Source organism: Hevea brasiliensis, chromosome 18 (genome assembly GCF_030052815.1).
Source record: "Hevea brasiliensis isolate MT/VB/25A 57/8 chromosome 18, ASM3005281v1, whole genome shotgun sequence".
NCBI classification, from domain to species: domain Eukaryota; kingdom Viridiplantae; phylum Streptophyta; class Magnoliopsida; order Malpighiales; family Euphorbiaceae; genus Hevea; species Hevea brasiliensis.
Genome location: NC_079510.1, coordinates 43268638 through 43286946, shown reverse-complemented (window position 1 = coordinate 43286946; position 18309 = coordinate 43268638). Strand labels below are relative to the sequence as shown.

General features: G+C 34.5%; 1 protein-coding gene across 3 annotated transcripts; it reads right to left on the bottom strand.

The window, feature by feature from the left end:
* Nucleotides 1–5646: 5646 nt before the first annotated feature.
* On the bottom strand, nt 5647–16715 carry LOC110653692 (nuclear pore complex protein NUP155). 3 transcript variants are annotated; one of them, XM_021809438.2, is made up of 13 exons: nt 16251–16715; nt 15979–16148; nt 14353–14479; nt 12980–13242; nt 11043–12693; nt 10756–10968; nt 10339–10586; nt 9816–10236; nt 9458–9660; nt 8500–8857; nt 8170–8388; nt 7672–8000; nt 5647–6150 (listed from the first exon to the last, which is right to left on the bottom strand). In XM_021809438.2, exons 1-13 carry the CDS (start codon nt 16407–16409, stop codon nt 6033–6035), a joined length of 4479 nt encoding a protein of 1492 aa, XP_021665130.2. In that variant the 5' UTR covers nt 16410–16715; the 3' UTR covers nt 5647–6032. The 3 variants fall into 3 exon arrangements, with proteins under 3 accessions (XP_021665130.2, XP_021665131.2, XP_021665132.2); XM_021809439.2 differs by having other exon boundaries at nt 9822–10236; XM_021809440.2 differs by lacking the exons at nt 14353–14479; nt 15979–16148; nt 16251–16715 and adding an exon at nt 13426–13587.
* Between the last annotated feature and the right edge of the window lie 1594 nt (nt 16716–18309).

The following is an 18309-nucleotide window of genomic DNA, read 5'->3' as shown; positions in this document are numbered from 1 at the left end:
CTTGTCAGAAGGTGAAGTTTGAACACTAGAGACCGTCAGGGAAGTTGCAAGAGCTCCCTATCCCAGAATGGAAGTGGGAAATGATCACTATGGATTTTGTGACTGGGTTGCCTCGTACCACGCGAGGATATGATTCGATATGGGTAATTGTAGACCGCTTGACCAAATCAGCTCACTTCTTACCTGTAAAGACTACATACTCTGTGGCACAGTATGTCCGGCTCTACATTCGAGAAATAGTCAGATTGCATGGAGTTCCGGCTTCATAATATCTGACAGAGGGCTCCAGTTCACTTCTCGGTTTTGGAGAAAGTTACAGGAGGCACTTGGCACACAGTTGAACTTTAGTACGGCTTTCCACCCTCAGACGGATCGATCGAAGGACAATCCAAACACTGAAAGACATGCTTCGCATGAGTGTTTTGGATTTTGGAGGTCAATGGGATGATCAGCTAGCTTTGGTGGAGTTTGCCTACAACAACAGTTATCACTCCACCATAGGAATGGCGCCCTATGAGGCACTATATGGAAGAAAGTGTAGGTCTCCTCTGTGTTGGACAGAAATGGGGGAAGCGAAGGTGCATGATGTAAACCTAGTGCAGTACACTTTAGAGATAGTTCCTTTAATCAGGGAACGATTTTGATGGCGTAAAAGTTATGCAGACCCCAGACGGAGGGATGTGGAGTTTGCAGTGGACGACTATGTATTCCTGAAGGTTTCTCCAATGAAGGGAGTCATGAGATTTGGAAAGAAGGGCAAGTTGGCACCTCGGTATATTGGACCTTTTGAGGTTACTGATAGAGTTGGAGCAGTTGCCTACCGGTTGGAGCTACCACCCAACCTCTCTCACGTTCATCCCGTGTTTTACATCTCCATGCTCAGGAAATACATTCCCGATCCTTCTCATGTACTGCAGCCGGATGTGATAGAGCTAAAAGAGAACTTGACATTTGAGGAGCAGCCTGTAGCCATAGTGGACTACCAAGTGAGACAGCTGAGATCAAAACAGATCCCTATGGTTAAGGTTTTGTGGAGGAGTCAGTCAGTGGAAGAGTGCACCTGGGAGTTAGAACGGGACATGCGTAGCAAGTACCCTTATTTGTTCAATGTATAATCATGTGTTTTATTCTGCCTTGTGTAAAATTCGAGGACGAATTTTCTGTAAGGGGGGAAGAATGTAACACCCCTGATTTTTTATATATTATTATTGGGCTTCGTGTAGGTATCCTCAATTCGAGGAAATTCGACAGTTGTCCGGATCTGTGAATTTCCGGCCGGACAGACTAGCTACCGGAAAAGTCTCCGAATTGGATCGAGGTTTTGGCTACCCCACCATTGTCAGGCATCCCGAGCGCGTTCCTGAAGTCGAAATCGGCAAAGGTAAACCCGAACCTTTCTTTTTCGTAATTTTCTAGTGCTTAAATAGGATTGAAAATCCATAAAATATTCGTGGTAGCTTAGAAAATTACGATTCTTTTTGCAATAGCTTAGTAATATTTCTAAGGACAAGGCGAGTTTTATAATTTTTAGAGCTTATTTGAGCAGTTTTTGCAAAAATGATCAATTATAAGGACTAAATTAAAATTTTACATATTGTGATGAATGATTGATTTGATGGGCCCAGGAGGGGCTGTGTGATGTGATTGAGTTGTGGATATGTGGATATAGAAGTGTGTTTTAAGCCCTTTTGCAGGTTGAGTAGGTCCTAGGTATAGGGGAGACTCTGTTGGATTTTCGGCACGAATTAGGACGTATTTGGTCTTTTTCCTTGTTTGTATGGAGTCAAATTTATTAAATGATTGTAATAAAATTGTCAGGTGAGCCGGGACAGCCTTCTTCCTCCGCCCAGCCGCCTCAGTGACCACCGTCAAGTCTATGAGTAGAATATTAATTTTAATTGTAATTTCGATATTATTATATGTTCAAGCATGCCCATGCATCACTTATATGCATATATTTATGTAGTTAAACTCTAGGCACGATTTATGTTGCATTCATAACTGTTGATGTGCCATGGATGTTGTTGTGGTAATTTGGAGCAATGTGCGTGCGTTGGCGTGCGTGTGATGTGGTGTGGACTATGGATAGGACGGGGTAGTCACGGCTTGAGTAATTCGCTGGGACCCGATCCTTCGAGGGGTAATCACGGCTTGAGTAATTCGCTGGGACCCTCGATTTGGTTATTAAGTGGAAGTCCGAGCTTGAGTAATTCGCTGGCACCAGGTTGGATTGAAGAGAGCTGTATAGGGGATCAGCTCCCATATGTTATGATTGATACTACAGGGTGTGTGAGTGCTCCAAATTACCTTTTTGATGCTATGATGTGAAAATATTGTTGATGTTGCATTTCACTCTACAGGGTGCATTAGTTTTAGATAGTTATAGGGATTATGGTTAAAATTGATATTTTACTCTCTGAGTCGAACGCTCACTCCTGTTCAAAAATTTTTACAGGCCACAGGAGGATATTTTTGAGGTTAACCTGCTTTCTCCCTCGCAGGTCAATTATTACTGTTTGTATAAACTTGTTAAATCTTAGAATTTCCGCATGTGTTAGAAATGTTTATTTGATTTGGGTCTGTAAACTAAATTATTATTTTGGGACCTGTAAACTTAATATGCTATGCATGTTTGATGGATTGGATGAGGGAGCTGAGCTCCCATTTATTTTTATGTTGATGAGTATGTGGAGGGTGGTGAGCTCCCCAAATGACTATATATTGTGTTTACAGTCGGGTGAGTCAAAACTCCCGTTGGAAAGTCCATTTTTATGGCCGGACTCTGTCCGTTTGTTTTCTTGAAATTGGGCCCAAATGGGCCTTAGAGTTGGGTTAATGAACAGTTAGGCTTACTACGGGCCTCGGGGGCTTTAGGCTGGCCCAGGTCCTAATGCCGGTCCGGCCCATAGGTTGGGTCGTGACATTAATATATATATATATATATATATATATATAATAATTTATATTTTAAATTAAAAGATAAATTATTAATTAAAAGTATAAAATTAAATGAGTCCAAATAAGATTAGTCATAATAATTAAGTTTAGAACATATACAAATAATTAAATATAAATTTTAATTGAACATGTAGAAGTTCAGATATTAAAATAATTATTTAATTGAATTTAAATATAATAAATTTCATAAATATTTTATCTTAGTTTTACTTAGTTTTAATTTAATTTTTACCATAAAAATGAAAACATCAATCATATTAAAAAATATAAATATGAAAACCTACATCAATTATTTGCACTTTTTAAAAGATATGAAAATGCAAATTAGATTGACTAGCGATAATTAATGTGGAAATTAAACTTGACTCATTATTCTAAATTGAACTTTTTAAGTAGTGTTTGGTTCAGTTTTACCACACAATTTTAGATGAATGAATTATAGTTAAAATATAAAATTTAATTAAATTTTATATAATTTATATTTGATATGATTTCTGAATTGAATTTCTTTATCCTCATTTGCCAAATTACATTTAAGAGTAAAATTAAAAAAAATTATAATTTTATACAAAATTTGAAAAATCTTATATCTAATAAATTTATAATAATTAATAAATATATAAATTAACAAATAATATAATAAAAAATATAAAGTAAATTCATATGTGTCATAATATAAAAAAAAATTATATAACTATATAAATAATGTCATTATTAAGTATATAATAAGCTTAAATATTAAGAATAGGATAAATATAAAATATCTTATGATATAGTTATCCAATCATATTAACAAGTAATAGATATAAAGCTAATTTGTGATTTCCATCTTCTTTTTTAGTAATCATAGTTAGTTATTTGATTTCCATCTTCTTTTTTAGTAATCATACTTAGTTATTTTTCTTGAAAATTCGGACCACTTTTAATTTTTCAATTAATTAATGATACTTATTGAAGTAGTAAATTTTGTTTATTACATTAGTGAATAAAGTTTCAAAATGAATAATTTTAGCAAGCAAGTATATAAAAAGATGACCGATTAAGTGAACATTTTATAATAAGGGCATTTTAGTATTAAAAATGTTGTTATGTAAGTTTTGTAAAATTTATTTTAAATTCCATCAAATTTAAAAAGAACTGATTTTAATTACAATCACTTCATAAAATTGAATTTTTAAAATTAAATTTTTCTTTTTGATTTTTTTTTTAAAATTAAAACATATAAAACAAGAAATTTAATTAAATTTCATAAAATTTTGTAGAACAAAATTAAAAAGGCCGAATTAAAAAGGCCGAATTGTATACATTTTTTACAATTGAAAAAGTATAAAACCATCATCACTTTTAACTAACACTCAACATCTAAGTGTAGGATCATATATATATATATATATATATATATATATATATATATATAAAAAGCAAGTAAATATTCTCATAACATGACACTTCTTTTTAAAAATTTAAAATTTAATTTTTAAAAATTAAAACTTTTATAAATATGTATTATTTAAAATTTTTTATATTACTTTTTTTTATAAATTTATTTATACCAAAATATTATTTGCCATATATTACCCTTTATAAGGAATAATAATAATTTTTTAAAAAGTTTGTCACATGTCACATCCTATAAGTGTATAATTATATTTATGGTAACTATTTAATTTTTTTTATGTTTCTTTTAATTATCATTATTATAATAGATATTAATACCTTAATTTTTGTAATTTAAATTATTATTTTCTTTAAATTTTAATTTTAAAAAATTAAGAACTTTTTTATTAAATACATTATTTAAAATTTTTTTATATATTTTCTAAAATTTATTTATGTAAAAATATTATTTACAACATGTCACCTTCTACAAAATGTTATTATTGTTATTAATAAAAAATAGTAAAATGTATTAATTAATAATATTATATTTAAAATGAATAGATTGCAATTTTTTAAATGAAAGTATATTCTTTTATGTTTTATTTTACTTTTTATTTATATATTGTTTTAATTATTTAGAATATTAATGTGAGCTTATACTAATAATTTTTTTTAATATTTTATATATTTTTTAATACATTTTACAAATGTCTTTTAATAATTTACATAATATTAAATTTATATTTATTGTATTTTAATTTATTAATATTAATTATAAATATAAATATATTAATAATTTAAATACTAAAAATTAAAAATTAATAAATCCACATACAAAATCATGAGCATTTAACTGCCATGTTATAGATTAGTCCATAAACATAAATACAAAAGGGTAAAAAATACCACTATATATATATATATATATATATATATATATATATATTCTTTCCCGCCAGATCAGTAGGGTTTGTTTACAAATTTGATGGTACGACATTTTGTCTTAATATCCATGATACAACACAAGATTAATATCAAAAGCAATTAAGCAATGAAATCTTGTGCACAATTAAAAATTGAAGTTTAATGATGAATTCTTTCAAGTGAATGCAGGTATCAAACAAAGCTCTCTCATTGCCGTTGGACTAGTAGCTCACGGTTGATTGCCTGAATCGTAATATCGTAACGTAGGAGGTCAAAACTTCAAATCCTAACAACCTCCATCCCCTTCAAGAATTTCCAAAGTACCAAATATATATACATATATAACAACAACTAAACTTTTAATTCTGAGCTAGTTAGAGTCAATTATATGAATCTTTTTTTATCATTCAATAATATTTGAAACTAATTCTACATCAATATTTAAAAACCATAAATCTTTTAATGCTACTTCACCTCATGTCATTTTAAGGTCTTCTATTTTTCATCATCACTCCTTTCACCGCTCTAAGTTGAACATGACCACTGTGTGTGTCTCACTAAGAGATGAGAAGGAATCAAATCACCCAAGATTTCATGAGCACCTTGGCATCAGAATTTGGATTCTGCCAATGCTTCTCTATAAAACAAGGGTTAATTTTACAAGAACGGTAAAAAATTCAAAGCATAATGTTACATGACAGATACTGAAACTATTGACTTCTTATTTGTGAAAAGAAACATTTCATACAACACCACGGAACATAAAAGAATTAGAATCGATCATAAGAAAAAGGACTTATCAGAGACTCTTCAAGTTCTCGAAATCCTCGGTAAACAGCCTCAGTTTTGCTCTGGGGAAGCGGCAACCTCCTCACTTCTGTCATGTACCTGCCATCCAAAAATTTGTTAATAACAGAATACTTGGAACGAGAAGCTGAAGTTCTCAATTTCTTTTTCCCCAAGTAAAAGAAGATTTTGTCAAGAGAATTATGAAATGAGGGACTAAATTACTAAATATCCTCCTCTCATGGAAGCAAATAGAATCAATTAAAATGACAAATCTAATGAAATAATTTTGTCCAATCACATCCAAATATCAGCTAATGATAACCCAGTAATAAGGCCACAAAACATGTTCAAAATTTAAGAATGAAAAAGTTACTCCATAGAACTAACGGAGAACATAAAATAGGGAGGACTTCTCAAAATATAGACAGAATTACATACTTACGCTAGCTTTCCTATTCAGTTCATGTTTAGAACAATAAAATTCTCAACCATATGACATCAAAAAGGGGTCATAAAAAGATCAAAATCAAACATACGAACAAAAATAGTATACACAGTCGATTGCCATATTGATGTAAAACCAGGAACACTCAAAAAGGAAAAAGGAATAAAGCTCTTAAAATTCTTATTAATTTTCAAATTGTCAATAATAATCTCTACCAAAATCCCTAAATTACAGAGACATTTATAGACTAATAACTATCCTAATACTACTGAACCAATCTAACCAGAAAAATTCTAACCTAATTAAACTTTTAAATATTCCTAAATAATAGAAACCTAAACTTCCTAATAGAAATTGCACTAAAATCTAAATTAAAGATCTTAATTTACAATTAAATAAAAATAATTCTTAAATCTAGTCTTCCTTGACTGCATCACATATCCATATCAGAAAATTGAACACAGGCTATTTTGAGGAATCCATGACAAGTTCAGAGTGCTCAAGGTTCATTTTTTGATCCATAATACAGATAAAAGACAATTCAAATGCCTGATTTGCTTGGAGGACCAGAGAATTGCTATTTTGCTGGTCCGTCCACTCTACTATCCTAAAAATTTCATCATGGCGACAAGTATTTAATGGAAAAAGAGCAGGCAACAAAAATGCCTTGTCAAAATTCAAAAGCACCCCAAAAGGCTATAGTAATAATACTTGAAAGCTCTTTAGATATGTACTGTTTAAGTACAAATTTAGTCCAACACATATGATTACTCCTAAAATTACAATGTTATCAGACAACAAGAAGTACCAATACTCTTTTCACTGCCAAAAATCAAGGCAAACAGGACCTGCAAACCTATGGCATCTCATTGCTGGCTATCAAAAGAAACTAGGTCACACTTCAACCAGATAATTTCTGAACTTGGCACAACTCCAATCCTGATAATCTTAATCTTATATCCCTTTCATTATATTTGGTTTTCATGAAGTCTAACATAAGAATGAGATATAGGATCTCACAGTTTTTGTTTCCTTCCACCTATTAATGTCCATTTTTACGAAACAGTAAAGTATCAGTTTGTAACCTCGAATCATATTTCATGCCAAGGAAATTGTCTATCATAAATAACATAAAAGGAGCAAAAATATTGTAGTAGCTGAAAGGACAAGGTCACCTGTTTGCAGCACTTGTGATCTTATCACGAATTCCCTGATTAATGACTGTTGTTTGCTCCTGTGAGAATGTTCCACCTAATATTAGGGAAGCTCCACTTGTCGTAGTACCCATCCGCTGTGCAAATACAGACATAGCCCATTCTCGGAGTACCACTAGCACTGATCTGAGAAGGCGTAACCTAAGGTTGGGAGATGGCAAAATAGCTCCATTTGACAACAACTGATCATATGCATTCAGGACAGGTTCGGTTGCACCCTTGCAAGCAGCAAGAAGAGCTCTTGCTACATCTTCATCTCCAACAGATTCAACCCCTGATTCCAGTCTCTCCTGCAACAATAAAAAAATCACCAGTAAAACAAGGCTGAAAACATACAAAGAAAAATGCTTAACCTTAGAGCAGGAAATAATTCTGGTCCAACAGAATAAATGGGACAAAATTCAAACGATTCATTTAGATGGCAAAAGCACATAAATTATGTATGGAATTAAACTTTACCAGAGCGGCCTTCTCAAGGTGAAGACATAAAGTATCTAAAGGTAAAACAGCTCCATCTCCAGGATACATGTGGGAACCAACCCTCTTCAATACTGAACAAGCTTCAGCAATGCCACCACTTGAAAGAGCTTGATCTATTAGTCTAGCCCAGGTTTCCCTTACAATGCTACTATCAGCATCACCAGAATAATTTGCAAAGTAAAGCATCTCAAGACATACCTGAAGGGAAAAAAGAAAAATGTTTTAATATAAAACAATTATCCTCAACATTCTGAATAGTCATTCAATGGCCTGATCGAAGTAGAATGAGAAAACAAGAGATAGAAGTACCTCCCAGAGTTCAAAAGGAACCGCATATTCATTATATAGTTGAGTTATGCTTTTTAAATCCAATGATAGTTCTTTGGCTTTTTCTCGTACAACTTTCACATACTCCACATTGGCATTGTTGTCAGGGACAGATCCATTTTGGATGGGCTCAGACATGCTAGATGAAGATTCTAACGTGGAAGCTATAGCCTCCAGTTCCTCTTTTATTTTTATTTGAAACCGAAGAACCACAAGCTTCCCTTCAAGCAAATCTAGCAACCCACTGTCCAAGGCACCTGCACCCCTTGCGGAACCTACCAAACCACCATTATCACTAGCATTCTTTGCCTGTATAACAGCATTGCTTAGATATTGGCGCCTGGCATTGACAAAAACAAATGAATTGTTACACTTACAGTTTAATGGAAAGGAGAGAATTTTGAATTCAAGGAAATAAAGGTAGACACAATTTGAGTTCGTTTGATCCTTTCCATTGACTAATTGAATCCATATTGAAATGATTAAGCAAATCAGATTTAGCTATAGAAGGAGTGTCCTGCTCAGTATCAGCCCTTAGTAATATTATATGGATCCCTAATCTTTTGTATATGAGGATGTGCTTGTGTGTGTATTTACAAATATTTCAAGTGATTTAGGTATCATTATGACTGGGCTTGTCAATCCAAGTCAATGCAAGTCAACAGAACCAAGGGCTTGCTGAGGCACAATCTCACAGGGCAAACATAATTGCTAGTCTTCTTACATGTTTAACTAGGCATATTTAGTATATCTGTTTACCTCTGATAGATTAAAATCACAAATTATTTTAAATTAGATTGCGATACCAACCAGCCCTAACCCAACTAACAGCAAGACAGAAATGTTATCTGAAAAACACATGGTTCCAATTCACAGCAACAATGGAGAGTGACAGAAGAAAAGAAAGATGGAAACAGATAATTTTAAAGAGACTAATGACCTTTGTTCAAGACTGGGAACATCTCTTGCATCAGTTGAACGCCTTTCAGCCAGTCTTAGCAAAATGTGAGCTGCAAGCATATGCTGCCGCTTCAAGACATAATACCGTGCCAAAAGATCAAAGTATTTTGCTTGATTAGAAGTGATGGGTGCTTTTGAATGACTAATGGAAGAAGTTGTAGATATAGCAGAAACAGCTTGGACCTATCAGACGACAAAAATATGGATAATGTTAAAAGTTTGCAGAAAAGAATACAGTATGTTCCAAGATCTATTAAGTTTAGAGTTTAGACAATATCCAATAGTATGATCTAGAAGGGGATGTAAAAGAGAACAGATCTCCACTTTAGTTAGACAACCTTTACCTCCCGCAATGGTTCACGGCCAGCATTTTGCAGGAAAGGCACTAAATCAGGACCACCATACTCCAATAGCTCATTTTCGAGGCCCAAATCAATCATAGTCCGGTACAGATACTCATGAAACAGTCTGTCAGATGATTGAACACTGAGTTGAACAATTTGGCAGATATATTTCTTTCGAGAAGCCTGATCAAGCACTGGTCGCATGGCAGCAGGCCTCACTGGAGATCCAAACTCCATTTGCAAAGATTCAACTCTAAGAGAACGTAAAGCACTAGTAATTATCTCATAGCACTTTTCACGCTGAGCTATTGCATGTTCTCTAATTGCTTCATCAATTTGGTCATTAAAAGCATCACCAGCAGGATCAAGAGCCTGTGCCTTCTGCAGAGGCAAGCGTACCACAGCTTCATAAAATCTGCATAGCAATTTCATTTTAGGCTAAAGATACAAGTTCACAGAACTTTAGTCTTTGCATCTATCAGAACTTATTTTAGTCCTTTCCTCGATCTATACTCACCTTAAATCCTCAAACCTTTTGCAAACAGTTCTTAAATCTGCAGACTCTGGAACTTTACTTAAAAAATTGAAGGCCTCTCTAGCAAGATTCTCCTTCTCCACAAGGTCTGAAGTTACAGCAGCTCTTTCAAGACATTCCACAGCCAAGAAAAACTTGTAATCTGACTCCTTGAAATAGCTTGGACATCCCTCCCGTAATCTCCCACTTATATCATCTACCGTTCCTCTGCCATCAGGACCAGTATAATACTGGTGCAATGAGCACATCAGTTCAGGAAAATGACTTGTAATGAAGGATAGTAATATCAGATTTAACAAAAAAATACAATCTAGAAATAAGAAGAAAGTGCTGTCCGTTCAAAATAAGAACTTCTCTATGAGGAGTAACTTTTCAAAGGTTTAATATGGACCTATTTACCTCCATTAGTGCAGATATTAGCATTGTAGCAATACGATCACCTTCCTCAGAACAAACTAGTTGATGGAATGTTAATTGAACTAGTGCTTGTAGTAAATTTGCATCAAACCCTTGAACCAACCGTGCCACATGATGCTGGGAAAGAAGCTGTAGCAGAAACAATGCTTCACCAGATCTAAGAAGCAATTGCCTGATACACTCCATTGCTCTGACCTGTAGCATAGTAGATCACATAATCAGGAAAAAAATGACAAATACAGCTATATGTGAATATATCAAGCATCTACCTCCATGGCAGCCAATTCTGCAGGACTATAAGGTAATCGTTGCCGTTTATTTGATGTAGCACCAGCACTAGACTCAACATTCCGCGAATAAGCGCCAAATAAGCTTCTCACCATACTTCTGTCACCATTACCTAAGTCTGAACCAGTTCCATACAATATAGAACCGGTCACATCCCCTAAACCAGCTACACAGCCATAAAGCCCCCTTCTCTGATTTCTTCTGGATCTTAAGAACTTCTCTAAAGAACGAATCTTATTTTCAATAACCTGAAGAGCCCCAACAGAGAGTCTGCATGTTACTACTCCACTTTCAGATGTCACATCAGATGTACCTCTGGCGACAAAGACAGGGAGTTCCCAGAGAGGGAAAAGTAACCTTGATGTGCACAGGCAAAGCCCTTCATGTGCACCTGAAAATACAGGCTCTGCCTCCTGAACAACCTGCCCCATGCTAAAACCCCCGGTTGTTGTTCTAGTGTTTGATAGTGCATTAATACCTTCAAGTTGTGGCATTCCAACAACTCTTGGATCCTCATATGTTTCTGCTGCCTTCTCAGCAACAGCATTACTTATAAGAGTTTCAGAATGAACTATCCTTGCAGCTAACAATAAGCACATTGCAGCTGCCTCACCAGCTCCATAACGATTGAAGAAATCTTCCAAGATTGATCTAGGTGAGTTAGCCTCAAACAGCCTTCTCAGAATGTCCACAGGCCTATTAAAAACTACTTCCATCATTCCCATAGTACTAAAAACAACAATTTTCCGTCTTGGAAGTATATGCTGGGTGGAAAGGTCACCTTTAGCCCAAAGTTTTCCAGATGCCTTTTCACAGGGCTCCCTTGAACTTTCAAATCCGAAAAAATCAATTTCTGAATACAGTGAATGCACAGTTGCAGCTGTATCTGGTAAGGGCAGGACATCTGCCACAAAAAGCATTCGACCTTCAACAGGTAGGGAGGAGACAATTTCTCGTAAAGCTCGAGAACTCCTCACGCTAGTACCTAAAGCACCTGATTGCAAGCTTGAGTCCCTATTCACAATGACTAGAGAAGACATGGTTGGGGGTGAGGAATCAGAAAGGACAAGAGTTCCAGCAGAATAATATGCTGTTTCAACCTTTAGTGCGAGATCCTCATTTGGAGTTCTACTGGCAAGAGATATGGCTCCAAAAGTGAGTCCACCGCTGACCCCTATAGGAGGAGAAGGCCTAGTTGTTACAACTTTTAAACAGTTTGGTCTCTGATGATTAATATTGAATCGACCCAAACCTCCAACGGTACCATTACTGCCACTAGATGGAGAAGTGGAAATGTACATCCTTCTGCCATCTGATAAAACAGCAACAAGGTGCAACCACTTAGATTCCAGTGTGGATAAAGGTGAGATGCAAACAATAGATGGCTTCACAGATCTGTTAGGGGCTCTTGGTCCTGCTGACTGTCTACCTGCATAATGTACATCCTTGTGACTGAACAAATTTCTTTCTTCTGTAACTTTCTTCAATGGCCCATCTCCATTTGGTCCTAGAAGGAAAACCTGAAGTTTCATCTCTTCAGTTCTTGCATACAGAATCTGTCTTTCACTATCAAAAACCATTTCAACAATGGGATCAGTGGCTCCAAACTTAAATACATTTGGTACAACCCACCTGAAAAAAGGAAAACATACTTAATATTAACATACAGGAGATACAAGCAATGTTTCATTTTCAAAACAAAATTTGAGATACCCAGAGATGAACAGTTGTAAATAGTTACTTATATTAACCAATGTATCCACTTTGATTCTTAAATGTCTTCAACTTCAACATTATGTTAAACTTCATGCAGAAATAAAATATGATATGTATTAATACAGGAATCAAATTCAACGTGACATAACTGGGAGAAGTGATGACACCATAAAACTCCAAATCATTGAAAAATACAACTTACCTTGAGATGACACTACCCAATCCTGCAGTGAGGCAAACCTTACGACATCTTTTATGCCATCCAGAACCAGTTGTGTAATGCAACTCATAAATATGGCCATCGCGCCCAGCCAAGAAGATGCGACCCTTATCAGTACATGCAATACAAGTCATAGTAACCCCATCAGATGGGACTGTGTACTCTGGCAAAGGCTGTAGCGAAACTTCTGCATATGGATCAGTACCATCACCACCACCCGAACAGCATAATCCTACAAGAATCAGCTGATAACAAGAATAGGCTAATACAGATCAATAAGATTGTTAAATCCAATGACTAAAATTAACTAGAGAAAATATTAGCAACAGGAAAATGCTTAGAAAAGACAGTAGAAGAATCCTTGATTCCTTCCTCCTTTTTTTCATTTATAGACTAACACCTTAAGTTCAATAACAACTTAAAAGCACCTGATACTACGTTGATAAAGAACCCCCAAGGTGTCACTTGGCCACCACCACTAGCTCAAAAGCTGAGACAGCATTGCCCTAACATGGCCAGGTTAGTCATCAAGCTCCAGTAGGGGTGGCAATATGATGCCTTGATAAGACACGAACAGAGTTGAAATTCCTTTCAGCTAGGAGAGTACAATCCTCAATAATTGGTTCTTTTACAAGAAAAGGGCAATGTTTTAATATTAAGGAGTAAAACCAAGACAAAAACCATAGAATGAGCTCAGCATTTAAAGAGTCAGTTCACTTAGATACCAAATTTCAGGTGATCATAAAACCAACATAAACACAATTAATTCAAGATGAGTTTTACAAAGGTTACCATGCTAAGTCATCAGACTAGCATAACACAAAATATGCAATAATGCCATGCCATTAAATCTATGAACCAATTAGAAGCTGTCCTTTAAACTTAGGAATGTATATGAATCTGGCATCAAATCCAGACATTTCAATTGCTGCAAAGTGCAAACCTATTCTATGTGTGAAATAATAAGAAAATTAGAAAATATACCCAACAATAAATCTAATAATATGAAGTCAAGGACTAATTAACAGTATGGTTTCTTCAATTTCTTAATTCAGAGTAGTACCATGCATACAAAAGCAATGACACATAAACAAGAAAAATTAACAACTCCCAACAATTATTGGCATCAGTATCTTGGCAACAGTTAATACCATGGCAATCAGGAAGCAATGAAATATAAAGAAGACAAATAAAAACTGCCACCAATTATTGGCTTGAAAACTGATGTAATGATAACAAGTCAATCCCATGGCAGTCATTTGAAAGCCAAGAATATAACTAGGCCATCTAATCTAAAAGGCCAATTCAAAACATAGAATTCTATAGAAAATAAGAGGGAAGATTTGCGTTACTACCTCAACAGGAGTGGCTAAAACTAAAAGATACTGAATTGCTTCAACAAAAACACCAGCTTTAGATTTGGCAAGGCCTACAGCACAAATGGCTTGTTCTTCCACACTGTATTCAAGACACTGTCCATCCCTAATCACAAATAGAATGTCAAGACACAAAAACAACAAATAATAAGATTAGTGCCTTTATTATGATAACAAGTCAACAACAATGATAATAATGGCATGCTCAGGAAGTGAGCGAGATGTAGAGGAAAAGAGACTCACATAAAGAGGCAAGATCAAACAGTTTGAAGAAATAAAACCTCAGAACAGAAACTAGAGGAACAGTGCTGGAAGGGACCACAAATAGAGAACCATGCAAGTAAAATGAGCGCTATTTTGTAGAAACTTTACATTATGTATTACCATAAATGACAACTCTAACATGTCCATTACCAATCTCGATTGCATACAGATTAGCAGTCCATATTTCACAAGATCAAAAGTCATGCAGTTCTTTTCCGAATATGGAAATCCACTAATTTTACATTCATGGGAAATAGACAGAAATCCCAGGTTTTTTATGACTTTATTTAAGGCAACTATTTTGATATATAACCGGCAAACCGAACTTATCACTATGACATGGCATTAAGAGAATGAATATCCTTAGTTAAAAAGAGAAACATTACAGAGTTTTCATTCATAACAATTTAATAAAGCACAAGGGAAAAATCATCTCAAGCAATGTGTAAAGACGTGATCAAAACTTTTCTCAGGTCAGATCAAAAATTCAACAACAAACTTACATCAATCATAACTAACACACCAATTTTAATCATTATAGGCCTTTAAGTTAGAAAATTTTTCATTCTGAAAACTAAACAGGGCCACACTTTATGTCTACTTTTGCAGATAGAAGGTGACAGTTAATTTAAATTTAAACTTAATTTGTCATTGCTTGTTAGGAAGCTAATATATTGGCTTTGTTCCTATCATTAATCAATTGTAAATTGACAAAAAATATAAAGGCAATGTGTGCAAATAATCCAATCTACGGTAGAACATCGAGCACTGACAAACTACTAGAACCCAAAGTCAATCAGAATAGAGTTTCCATGGCAAACAGAACAGTCATTATTATTGGCTGAAGTGAATGTAACGTTTAGGTGCTTAAGCTTCTAGGATGATGAATTATTAATAGAATAAATTACTTTTTCATCCCTACGTTATGCCATAATTAACACTTCGGTACCTATATTTTGAAAAATAGACAAAAAGGTCCCTGAGTTTTGGTTCAGTCATTTACTTTTATCCCTTCTGTTTTTGCCATTTTAGCCAATAGGTCAAGGGACCAAAAAGATGGTTAACTAACGTGTTAATAGTGGTAAAAACTTGGGAATGAAAGTATTGATAATGACAAAAACTCATGGATTAAATATTATTTTCACTCTTTTTTAAAGGCAAAAGTTGAGAAAAATAGATGAAGAAACTAAAGTATATGATGAATCAAAATTTAGAAAGGTTTTCTTCTATTTTTCAAAATAGAGGGACTAGGATATTAATTATTGAACAACACATGAATATGAAAGAAAAAGTAATTTACCCTTATCAATTAGCCCACTAGAGAAGTGAAGAATGACTCACCACTTATCAAATCTCCATAGAAACAGGAAATTATCAACCGATGCCCATGCCCTGCGTATCTCAGGAAATATTCCACATAAAGCCGTCCCTTCTCCACCAGCTGCATTGTATCTTTCAATAAGTACAGGAGGCAACTCCCAAGTATCCACCAACTCAATTAAAGGAGGCCACTGCAATTGAATCGCATATCATCAGTCATTTGCTAGCAAATGCATACTCAACAACACAAGACATGTTCTCAATTCAAAACTTTATTTGTATTGTAAAAATACCTCTCTGGGGTGAGTAGAATAGGGATGGCTGGCATATCTGGAAGCTTCAAGGGCCTCTTCAAGGTCAAGCTGAGCCGCAACCTCACGCCCAATGCGGTCGCTCACAACGAGACCAGCATTCGTCACGTCTCGAAGCACAATCTCCTCTTCCCACAGCATTTCGTTGTGAAAGACCAAGAAGAAAAACAAAACCCTAAGATAGAAAGTAGGGATTGAGATTTAACTGAAAAGCCCTAGGGTTTCAGGAGAGCTTTTTAGAAGCTTGGGCTTGGGCTTGGAATTCGGATCGAAATTTGAATTGGAGCAGTGGAGAGCGCGCGAGAGATGGAGAGACAGAGGTGTGTTCTTGGAGCAGTTCCTCTGAAGTAAAAGAGTAGATTTCTCACAGTAATAGGGTTCTTGAAGGAGGTTTTTCGGTGGTGGCAGGCAAATTAAGCCATTTTTGAAAGCCGGGGGCCAGGACTAGGTTCGTTTCCGAGGCTTTAGCTATCGTCTCCTGTTTATAAAAGAAGGAAAAATTACAAAATTGTCTTGTATTTTGTGCATTTTTTTGTAACTCAAATGATTTAATTCTATAATTTATTTTAAATAATAGATTTCTTTTTAATCTTAAACCCCGTTTGTTTTGAGAAAATATTTTTCCGTAAGAATTTTAAAAAACATAAGTGAAAATTTTTTTAGTTAAAAGAAAAAATTAAATATTTTTAAGGAAAATAATTTAAAAAAATAATAATTTTTTTATAAAATAATAATTTTTTATTTTTTAAATTTTAATAATTTCATTAAAATATAAAAATATTTTTACATACAAAATATAAAACACATATTATTAACTTAACAATATAATTAAATAACATAAAATATTTCTATACAAATATTTTATAAAAAATATTTTTTATACATGAATTATTTTAAAAGAAACAAACGAAACCTAAATTATAATAATAATATTATTATTATAATGACATCAAATTTATTAAATTTCTCCCTTATTTTTCTCCCTCTCTCCCATTCTGCCTTTTCCTTCGTCCCTCTGTCTTCTTGCTCATAAAATCAACAAATACATAATACACAAACATAAAAATAGAATAGGAAATCAGTAAATTCATAAATCCACAAAAACATATAATTAAATTATAAGTAAATAAAGTTGTGACATGGCAGCAAACTCTCTTTAATATTCTAGAGAGAGAATTTTCTTTATTAATTTCTTACTTTCTTGTGGTTTAATCAGTTTCTTATCTTTCTATAAGACTTCCCCTACCCCTTCTAAGTAGAGAGCTCATTCTTGCCCAGTATTGTGGGTTTATCCTTCCCACCTTATATTTTAGGTGCAAATAAATTTTGTTTTGGTGGTTTCTTGCATGTATGTGCCAAAACGAGAGGATTCCTTTGATTTGTTGTGATTTTGGCTTATTGTGTTTAACAACAGGGGTTGTGCTTGAATTATGCCATCTAGTGTTTCTTAGGAACTAATTTTGATTTTATGGGTTCCTTGGAGGAAGGCATCTTTTGGTTATGTTATTGACGCTGTTGTAGTGTCAAGTTCCTTCTTGAGGATTCTTACCTCACCATCCTCATGAAGCATCCGAGACTAATGTCTTACTTTGGCTATATAGAAATCCTTAGGCAATGCTTGTTTGTGGAGGTTTCCTTTTGCCTTGGCGATGCGATGCTGGCTCTTTCATCATAGATGGAGTGACCCCTCTGCTTGTGCTTTTTATTCAATGTCTTATCTTAGGTTTCCAATGGTGTGGTTGACATTGTAGGTGGCTTGGTGGTTGCCTTCCTTGCCAACTAATTCTGAGTCTCTATGGGTCAACCACTGAGCCTTAAGTCATAAGCCTTTTGGACCTTTTTTCTTTTGTTGGGCTTAGGGTGATATTATTTGTGCTGAGCTTTTGCTAGGTTTTGAGCTTGGAGTATCTTGGATATTCTAGGCCTTATGTATATTTTGGCTGCAGAAAGTAATCCATCATGAACAAGCTATCCTCTCTTGCCCATTCATGATCTTCATTGTCATATGTGCACCATCGGTGTCGACAAGTTTAGTACTCTA

Bases quoted from the DNA above. Each gene is read 5' to 3' on its own strand.
- LOC110653692 (XM_021809438.2), bottom strand. From the start codon at position 16,409: ATGCTGTGGGAAGAGGAGATTGTGCTTCGAGACGTGACGAATGCTGGT. The intron at 10,969-11,042 runs GTAGATGCTTGA...ACTATGCTACAG, and splicing joins CAGAATTGGCTGCCATGGAG to GTCAGAGCAATGGAGTGTAT. The intron at 8,389-8,499 runs GTACTTCTATCT...TTTTCCCTTCAG, and splicing joins TTCCTTTTGAACTCTGGGAG to GTATGTCTTGAGATGCTTTA.